Genomic DNA, 10,407 nt, shown 5'->3' with positions numbered 1-10,407 from the left:
AAGGGACACACAACGGCAGAGAATTTAGCGATTTAATGGTGATATAATATTCGGGAGAGAATGTAAGGCGGAGTTTCAAATATTCTTAAATCAATTAAATAAACGATACAAATAAGACAAGGAAGAATCATCCTGGCAGCAGAAAGTGAATTAGGACCCTACTTTCTGTGTCTTTATGGTCAGGCACTGTTTTATTTAAAATGCACTTTTTATTCACAAAGGTAATTAAGGTGGTGCACAGAGACTTTTTAACACCAATCGAAAAGTAAAATGTTGTAAAGAATGAAAGTGCTGAAGATAAAAGAAAAGAAAAAAGAAATAAAACATATGAATATGAATATAAATATAATATAAATAACAATGTTCAAAATAGTACAACTGTTTTTTAAACACTTTTTTAACAAACATTTATAAAACAAAAGGCTGTAAAAGATCATTTGGGACAAAACAAGTTCTGTTCATACTCACCAACTTTGGAAAGATTCTGAGCAGGTTTTGATTGGCTGTCGCAAAACGGTGCTGCTTCCTCATTGGTGCTTCCGCGTCATCAGTCAGCACTGAGTCCCGCCCCTCACACATCTGCAGCTGAGTGTCTCTCCGTCAGGCTGCTCCTCCAGAGTCCTGACGACGCGCCGGGGACAGAGGAGCGATGAAGTAAACTCGGAGTTTTCTCTTCCACGGGATATTTATGGAAACAACGGTTCAGCGGCTAAACTCTAACTTCCGTCAATGAAAACTTGTCTGGTTGCGTTTACGGAGCGCGGAGACATTTCGTCGTGCGTGTGAAGGAAAGTTTAAATCCCCGTGCTGACAGGGAGGAAAGGTGAGAAAGGTTTCTTAACAACAACATTAGACGGTTTTAGTTTCAGAAACACGTGTGTGTTGTGTAGTTTTTGACCACATGAACTGTGTGAAGCAGCATGTCAGACAAGTGTTGCGCTGTGTAACCAGTTCGTCCAGCTCTGAGGGAGTTTCTGTTTGTTTGACTTCCAGGTAAAACTGCTCTGCCACCGCGCCTCCGCGTTAGAAGCCGCTTCACGATAATGGCTGGTCTGAGCAATGTCCACATGAAAACCCTGGAGGACCTGACGCTGGACTCGGGCTACGGGGCAGGGGACTCCTGCAAATCCCTCAGCCTGTCCTCCTCCAAGTCCAACTCGCAGGCGTTCATGACGGCCCCTCACCGGGGCAACTGGTGGTACTACTCCGGCTCCATGAACAGCAGGAACAACAGCTGGGACACTGTCAACACTGTCCTGCCCGAGGACCCGGAGGACATCTTCTCCAAGTGTCCTCGCTTACCTGAGCTGGAAGAGTTCCCCTGGACCGAGGAGGAGGTGGTCAAGATTCTGCGCAAAGTGGCCGAGAGCATGAGCATGAAAGCGGGACACACACCTGTGTTCTCCCCGGAGGCCGTGCGGCGGCTGTCCGCCCTCCTGCGCAGGGCTTTGATCCGCATCTCCAGAGAAGCTCAGCGGCTCAGCGTCATGCACTGCCGCTGCACACGCTTTGAGGTGCAGAGCGCCATGAGGCTGGTGCTCAGCTGGGCCCTGGCCGACCACTGCGTCTCTGCAACGGTCAAGGCCATCTCCATGTACAGTATGAGCGCCGGGGAGCTGCTGAGGAAGGGCAAATCCGCCCGGTGTGGCCTCTCCTTCTCCGTGGGACGCTTCTTCCGCTGGATGGTGGACACCCGCATCTCCGTGCGCATCCACGAGTACGCGGCTATATGTCTCACTGCATGCATGGAGGCTCTGGTGGAGGAGATAGGAGCCCGGGTGCTTGTAGCCGAGAGGAGTCACTCGGGGCCGGATTCGGGGTCAGGTTGCGCCTCAGTGAACCCAGAGGCTCTGGAGGTGGTGGTGAACAATGACGCGGAGCTGTGGGGGGTCCTGCAGCTCTATGAACATCTGATCTGCGGGAAGAACGCCAATGGTAAATTACTTTCTTTATTTCAGTGTTTTAAGAACAACACATTGTACTTTGTGTGTGTGCAATGCAGAGTATTTGACTGGTGTCATAACAGTTTCTGTCTCTGTCACACACCCACACACACACACACACACACACACACACACACACACACTTTCAATTTCAATTAATCTGGGCACTACTTTGACGTAAGTGTTTTTTCCCTAACCTTAACCATAGCCAAATGCCAAACCCTTACCTTTATCCAACCACAGTTTAAATCTTGTAAACTTGACCAGTTCCTCAGAAATGAGGTTTGCCTCATTAGGACCAGGTTTTGGTTTCCAGTACTGGTCCGTAGATAAGGGAAGAGGTAACAAGTACAAGTACACACACACTGGAGCTCTGCACTGACTTCCAACTATTTGGACACCTCCTCACCAGAGGAGGCAGGAGGTAAATCAGAGAGTCATGTAGGACTACTTGCTAAACCCTGTTCTTGACCACAAATCCAGCTCAGATTGGACAAAAAGCTCCTCATGTGTCTAGTTTTCAATCTGAAATTTGACCACAAATGTAGCCTGGCACACACACACATTCTACTATACAGCTCTCACAGTGAGGACACTTACCCTAACCTTAACCATCACATTTAAATGCTTAACCCTAACCTTACCCTGACAGAAGCCTAATTCTATGTTTATGTCAGGGAGTGATGGGTTTAAGAGAAAGAGGATCAGCCAATATGTCATCACTATCCCAAATACCTTTGCTTTCTGTGGTTTATATGGTTTTTTTTGTGGTCCTCACAAAGGTATACACACACAAATAAACACACACAGCCTAAACCAAATTCACATGTTAGCACTAACCTCCTCCTGCTTTAACTTTGGTCCCCACAAGTTCAGAAAAAGTCAAAAAAGTCCTAAAGCGGTACATAAAACAAGACACACACACACACACTGGCCCTTTAGAGTGGTGGTCACCACTTTCCACTTCCTCACTGACCACATGTTTGGAGAAGGTGCAGTGTGGCGTGTGCAGTGTGCCGTGTGCTGCTGTTGGATACAAAAGCAGCGTTTTGTGCATTAACGTTTGATGGATTCGTTGCTGATTAAAAGTGTCAGAATCGGAAAATAACAGTGTGGCGGCATCTGATACGAACAAAGGAAGCATTTTCTCTCCCAGACCAAGGTCTTCCTTTTGAAAAATGCCTTCTGGGTTCTGTGTTGGAAGTGCCAAATTAGATTTTAACTGCTTCACTCTCATCAGTTGCATGATTGAGTCCTCGTATGTCACTTGCTCTGCCGCTGTCATTCGGGGTGGACAAAGCCTGTGGAGCCCATGTAGGAGGCTTGTCTGTTGACACAGCTCTCTCTTTACGCTGACTTCTCCTCTCATTCCCCTGCTGTGCTGGCTGCACTCCTTTAAAATCATTCCCTTCCTCCATTTCCTCATCCTGCTCCCCTTCTCTGTCTCTCTTGGACACAACCTTTTTTCACCCAGCACCATCTCCACATATCTTGGATCGCTCCTTCGGCTCCAGATGTGCATCCTGCTCCTTGTCGACCTGTTTCCTCCGCCCTCACACGCCTCCTCTTCTCTCTCCTGTTTGTTTAGTGAAATTAAATCACACTCGCAGCACTCTTTACATGGCTGTTTTGGCAGCCCAGTGTTATGCTGAAGTTCTGCACACGGACTTCTGTTGGGACAATGTAACCCGCCTTTGTTTGTGGCCCGCTACCAGCTCCCTGGAGCCGAGCTTTTAACTGGAGCACAATGGCCCTTTGTTGTGTGATCGTGCAGCTTAGCCCAATGCGGAGGGAGTGAAAACAAATGCTGCAGAAAGCTGGGCACACAACCACGAACATAATGCACAACAGATAGAGGGAGGGAGAAAATAAGTGGAGGTAGCCAGTATTATATGGCTGCAATTAAAAGGCACACTATTGATCTAAGTTAAGATGTTATCATGCACGAGCACATTTCAGTGCGAGCATTGCCAGTATGTGGAGAACAGGTGAGTGTTGCCAACTTACTAAAAACACGTCCGTCAGCACTTTCACTCACTCATTCACTCTTCTGTGTCGTATTCCGTGCATCAACTGCCATTTCAATCATATTTGAACCTGCGAGTGCTGAAAAGATTGCCCTCAGTGCATTGCCTGTGTGTTATCCTGCCATATGCTTGGGTTGGAGCTGTTTCCTTGCAAAATAAGTTAAAGAGCAGCTTTTGTCCCAGTGTTTAACCAGATGTCTTTTGGTTGGGTTGACTATTTTTGTGAGTTCAGTCACTGGTTTTGAAGAAGTCCTGCATGTATGTGTAATAACAACAGGCCATTATTCTGACCACCCTCGCTTTTTATAGACCCAAGACTGGGCCTTGCAAGCCACATGCCCCTCTACCACCTTTACCACCTGACACCCCACACCCTAAACCTGGCTTTCAGCCCCCCACCAAAGTTCCTTTACCATCACAACCATCAATTGGGCCTAAACACAAAAGCAAAGATCCAAGATCCAGTCTCAGAATGGGAGTTTTACGACTGATCGTGTGGAAGGGCACCATCTGATAAATATCCCTCCCTCCTGCTTGATTTCTCCCTATTTCTCCAATTCTTTCCTTTTCTCAGGGGCTGGCCCACATCTGGAACTCTTTAAGTCAGAAATGACTTCTTCGGCTCCAATAACAATTCTGAAAACTCTCTCCCTCCCTCCCTCCTCTCCTCCTGCCTTTCCTCGCTGACTCTCGTTCTAGCTCTCTCTTGCATTAATGTCCACTTCATCTTTATCTGTTTATTTCTTCTGGTCTACAGGGAGTGCATTAGAGGAACTCTGTTGCAATGTGCCAGGATCTTATTCATTACTCAGGCACACACTCCTACGAGCACGTTCACATACACACAGCCCCTGAAACCTATTTAGTCGGCTTTACATGTGTTCAAAAGGCTGAACTGGATGCATAGTACAGCGATACTGAAGAATCCATTTGTCATTAATTTCTCTTTACAAGGAAATAATATGAGCAAGCTCTTCCTGGTGTAATTTGTATTGATGGTACGTCGGGGCGTTTTAAAGTGCACAGTAGTAGCTTTACTAATGGACAGTGGAAGTGGCTATGAAATAATTTATCTTTATGACTGGCACACATGTTTTTTTATACAGCCGTTGAGTTTCTGTGGAACTTTTGAAATGTTTTGAAACTTCTTTGCATTTGTTTTCATTTTTTTTTAGCAGCAGTCCAGTAGTATGACATGCAAAATTGTGACTTGAGGGTAACAAGTACTTGACTGTACTTGACACTAGTCCTTTTAACCCTCTCGGCGGCTCCAGCTAAGCTTTGCGGTGGTCAGTAGTGGAAGATTGTGGTTGCAAATGGCTGTGTAAGTGCTTGGAAGTGAGCAACCTGAAGCAAATTCAAGTTGAGAGGAAGCGTTCACGTTCAGCAAAAGTAACATGGACAGATTCACTTTAGTTTTGTTTTCCTGCTTCAAAAGTTTAAAGGTAGTCGAGAGGCTGTGAGTAATTGGTCTTGGGTGCCCCGAAGAGAACAGGGCATATGATTTGTTGCTCAGTATTTCCCTAAATATGTATTTAGCCCAGAAAGAGGCGTGGGAACAGTGGGCAGAAAGATACAGGGAAAGCGGCCCAGCACTGTGGTCACGCAGATGGGGAAACCAGCACTCTGAAAATACATGGCCTGCTCCACAAATCTGGAGCACGATCAAATACAGTTTTGGAAAACATATCAAGACATTATGGTGAAATCGACTTAAGTTCATCCTTGGCATGCCTGTTTGGCACACGGCGTATTTGCCCAGCCTTTAACAACAAGCCTGTGTTTGACCTGCATGAGTATGCTGGTGAGTTTAGGTTTAGTGGATATTAAGAGATAATCCTTCACAAAACACCACAATTCATGTTTGGGTGAATAGTGTGATATAGTGCATGTGCCACCTCAGGCTACACACAAACACACACACACTGATGGTCCATTTCACTGTTTGCACTAACGTCTTGTCCAGTACCAGCTGTGAAAACACTCATTTGAGTGCTGGTGTGCACATGTGTACGCGCGCTCTTCTGCGGGTGCTTATATGTACTCGTGTGGTTCTGGCCTATTCTTAGAAAACCGTGAGTAATGCTTCCACAGATACGGAACCACCAATGATTTGTCTGGTTATTGCATGGATTTGACACCGGGTTTTAGTTTGTGATATGCATTAATTATCTATAAATAAACATCTTAAGAGATATACTCCCCTGTGTGTAACCTGTCTTCACTCGCTTCATTTTTCCCAGGCATTATTTTTGATCTCTAGCCATGCTCCTCCTGTAACATTACAGCAGCATGAGTCATGATTATCAACACTGTTTACAGTATAAAGCACTGACGGAGAGAAAAAAGAAAAAGAAAGAGAGAGATGACAGATAGTCAAGAGAAAAAGTATCTCAACACAGATATAGTGACAGCAAAGCTGAAAGCATTTGTGCCTTTGCATCTTGGCGTAGTCTTTCTAATCATATTCCTGGAGAGCCGAGGTTAAGTCTTTATTCGGTCCAGTGAGAATTGTGGAGGTAAGATTGCTTGGGCTTGTGTGCAGCTAGTGTGTCACATGCATTACCACAGAGTCCTGGGCCATAGTTCCAGAGGGAATCCATCCTGCATGATAGCCTGGGGATGGAGCTAATGATGGAAGCAGGAGGCCTGGCTGGACGAAGGCTGGAATCTTGGACGAGGCAGTTGAGTGCATTGCGGAGTTGGTTGCAATGGTTTTGTTGAAAGGAACCTCTGTGCATGGAAACAGCACTGCTGCATGCACCTGTGATGGTGTCTGGGAACGATTTGGCATCAGAGTGTTAGGTGTCAAAGGTCAAAAGGTAAAGGTGATGTGGTTATGGCCATTCTGGTATATTGTCCCATCCCTTATTGACTTGACTTCCATTTAAATACTGTTTATTCCCTTTTATACAGCAATGCAATGAAAGCCTATTCAGATATATTTCCCTGCACTGTGGGTCTGGACAGGTTTTCTGCTGCCTGGTGTTCATGAAACACAGGAAAACATGTATAAGTTGGTGCGTTACCTGGAAGGCCAGCTTGCTAAAGCCATCTCGTGAACCAAATCCCAATCTCACTTCAGGCACCAAAATGGCAGGAGCTGGCAGTTTAATGATCAGTGTTAGAGTAAAAAGGCGTATGCTGTCACTGCGTATGCTCTGGCCTTGGTTGCCACAGGTTACCAATCTTTTTTTTCATCCTGCCAACTTGCTATAGCAACACCAGCCTTAAATAAAAAAAGAAATGGGTTGGGTAGCATTATTATTATTATTATGGTGATGATGATGATGAGAATGACGCAGTTCTGACGATGAAAGCAATAGAGAACAGTGTAACTGCAAGTTTCAAGTGTTATTCAGTATTCTGCAGCAGAAGTAAATTTAAGATTTTACAAACAGATTTTTGGTAAATTATTTGTAGAAAAACAGATGGTCAGTACATTGTACACTGTAACTGTGACTTAAGATGAACTATATGCATCTCTTACAGTAGTTTTATAATGGCCATCCCACATGAATTTTCATAGAGCAAACTATGAGAAACCTACCGAGTCTGTGTCAAACCACAAAAGCCATCAGTTTTCTTGCTCCTTACCCTCAAGAAATCAATGCCAGAATTGTTGATGGGCATTAGCTGGCATGCATTAGCTTCTCTGCGTGTTTGTGCTCCAGCAAAACCAAAGCAATTTACTGCAGTCAATTCATAAGGATTCTGTGAGTGATTTGGTTGTAATATTTAATTACACTCAAACAGATCAGATGTGCAGGCGGGGAGTAGAAGGGTGAGGAGGGAGCACATAGAAGGGCATCAGGTAGTGTTTAGTTTAAATGGAAACAGATTTGTCTGACCAGGGATTGGATATAATACCTCCTTGTCTTCTCATCTCTGTTGAAATCTGTTGGATTCATACCGACTTGGCTGGATGGAGCCATGGAGAGATAGAAAGCATCTGAGGGAGTGAGGGAGCTGCAATCCCACATATCCCCTCAGACTGGGAGCTACTATATGTAGTCAGGCTGGCCAGAACCAAAGCTCTACAGTTGAGGTAGCATGTGTATTTGTGTGTGTATGTTTGTGTGCCAAAGGAAGGGAGAGTTGTGATCATTTCCCTCTGCCAGCAGTGCAGAAAAGGGCCACAGCTTCTTTTCTTCAGCCAAGCTAGGGAAGTGATGATTTTTCCCCTCCATTTCCTTTAAAGTCTAAACTGTTGTTTTTGTAAACGGGCTGCAAGAGAGAGCTTTTTGTGACGCTGTCAGTTACCTCTTTGTGCAGTGGACTCAGGGCCACTGTGTGTGTGGAAGTTAAATGGCAGTACTCTGATATATTACTGTGGAAAAGCAAATACACATGTCTATGGACACACTGTTCCACACAAGACTCCCTCCTCCTCCTCTGTACACCTTCATTTTTGTAAGATGCACATAGAGTGATACATACACTAATTTACATACATGTTTGATGGAAGTACAGGCAGGTGCAGGAAAGAGCATTTTGCATGTTCTCTTTGTACAGTCAGCCACATACTGTACCACAAAGTCGAATGCACAACAAAGACCTGACACACCTTATAAAAGAGGCTCACACATTGAGAATGTGCACACAAAGAGAAGATGCTTTTACTTGTGAGTGTACAGAAGGTGGAGTGAGCAAACACTGTCAGTGAACTGAGGCACATTTTTTGCTTCTGTGCGTTGGTTCCATCCCAGTCTGGTTTAAAAGATAAAAGTCCTTAAAATAGAAAGATATACAAGTGTGAGTAACTGACATATTTGATACAGGAGGATACCTGTCCCATAAGATTTCTGCCTCACAAATCATCAACAAGTTGAGCAATAGTTTGCAGCTTATTGCCTGATGTTTGGAAGCATTTTCTCCAACACCTCCGTCAGCCAATTTTCCAGAGGGAGAAGTTGGATCGAGAGAGAGAGAGTGAAAGAGGGCGAGTGGGGGAATGGAAAGGTTACAGCCGCTTTTATGACGAGGTTGTTTGTAAGTGCCAGCCTTTGGTCGGCAAAGTGCCCACCGTGACAGGTTAACTGAGGGGTGTGTACCGTGCATGTGTTTTTTGGTATGTTGCCTTTTAGCCATAAGTAGGCCACTGCAGCCTTTGCTATGTGTTTTCTTTCACTTGGATATTGTGCTCTCTCTCTCTCATCTTGCTCTCTTTCCTTCACTCTGATAGTATCTGATGGTGGTTTTGAAAAGGACTGTGGCGAGTATACGTGCATGTTCACGTTTTGTTTTTGTCAAGATGGTTGAGTGAGTGAGGGCCGACTGAGTAACAGTTAACTGTGAGTGATAAGCACACGCCTGAGAGTGTTTTGTCTTTTCTCACTCCGCTGAAGTCCAGTGACAGATGCGGAGTGGATACAGCATGGTCTCGTTAGTTTTCATCACGCCTGTGAGCAGACACAATGCTCATTACCTCTCTCACCACCTGCTCCTGTCTCAACTGTGTCGCCTCTCCCAGCCAGACACTGGAATGTGTTTGTCTTGAGCCTGCAGCTTCATCTGCAACAACACACATATAAACATCAAGGCTCAGGGGCTTCATCTCTTCTTGCCCACATGGCAGGAAACATCAAAATGTGCTGATAGCTACCCCAGTATATGGGTGGAAGTCATTCAGAGTCACCACGCCCCTCCCGCTATGCACCATTAAGCATGATAATCTGTTTTCAGACCCTCATCACACCATGCTTTTCCAATGTCCCTGTGACTTTCTCCCTTTCCCTGGCTCTCCAAAATGGTTATTGGTTGTTCTTAACCCACAATGAAACGAGGTCCTAACCTTCAGTACTCTTCTTTTTCTGCTCCAAAACCGAGTACCCAGTACATCTCCATTTCATTTTCCACATTCAACACTGCAGCCAATGCCATTTCCAAATCCGAATCACCTGTTGGGTCAAGGTCACCCAGACAGACACATGGTGATTAAAAGAGCCACAGCAGCACACACAGCACATTTAGACCAAAACCATGTACAGTACGGCTTTCTGGAAGTCCCTCGTGGTTAGTGGAGGGAAGGAGCACATTCAGAGCACGGCCATATGGAGAACACATGTGGGCACAGGAAAGCAGACACTGTAAAGACAGGACACCCATGGCAATAACTTTCAGTCTCTTTCTGTCGATCTGTAAAGCACATCTACTGCAAATGACCTCTTCCTGTCACCAAAATAAGTATGAATTGTTTGGAACTCAAACAGGATGGGTACTTTTTTAGGAAACATTAGTCACAGGACATTTTTTATTGAGGTGGAGGTGGAGGTGTGATTTTAACAATGCCTGCCACACACTGTGATATAAAAGTGAGGATTAAAGGTTGTAATTGGGTTTGGATAATGTTTAAGGGATGTATAAAGCTGGAACAGTCATCCTGGGGCTAGTTTGTGTTTTTGTTGCAAAAATAGGAGGCTCCTTATTGCACATGA

General features: G+C 45.1%; 1 protein-coding gene across 1 annotated transcript in view; it reads left to right on the top strand.

The window, feature by feature from the left end:
• The first annotated feature begins 600 nt into the window (after positions 1 to 600).
• Positions 601 to 10,407, top strand: part of abtb2b (ankyrin repeat and BTB (POZ) domain containing 2b) — a 40,593-nt gene continuing 30,786 nt past the window's right edge. The window contains exons 1-2 of the mRNA XM_058645522.1: positions 601 to 823; positions 994 to 1,935. Coding sequence (XP_058501505.1) covers positions 1,044 to 1,935 — 892 coding nt within the window. The 5' untranslated portion in view covers positions 601 to 823; positions 994 to 1,043. The remainder of the gene's footprint in view (positions 824 to 993; positions 1,936 to 10,407) is intronic.

The sequence above is a fragment of the Solea solea genome, chromosome 12 (assembly GCF_958295425.1).
Source record: "Solea solea chromosome 12, fSolSol10.1, whole genome shotgun sequence".
In the NCBI taxonomy this organism is placed as follows: Eukaryota; Metazoa; Chordata; class Actinopteri; order Pleuronectiformes; family Soleidae; genus Solea; species Solea solea.
Note: the sequence above shows the minus strand (reverse complement) of the source record. Positions and strands in the feature narration are given on the sequence as shown.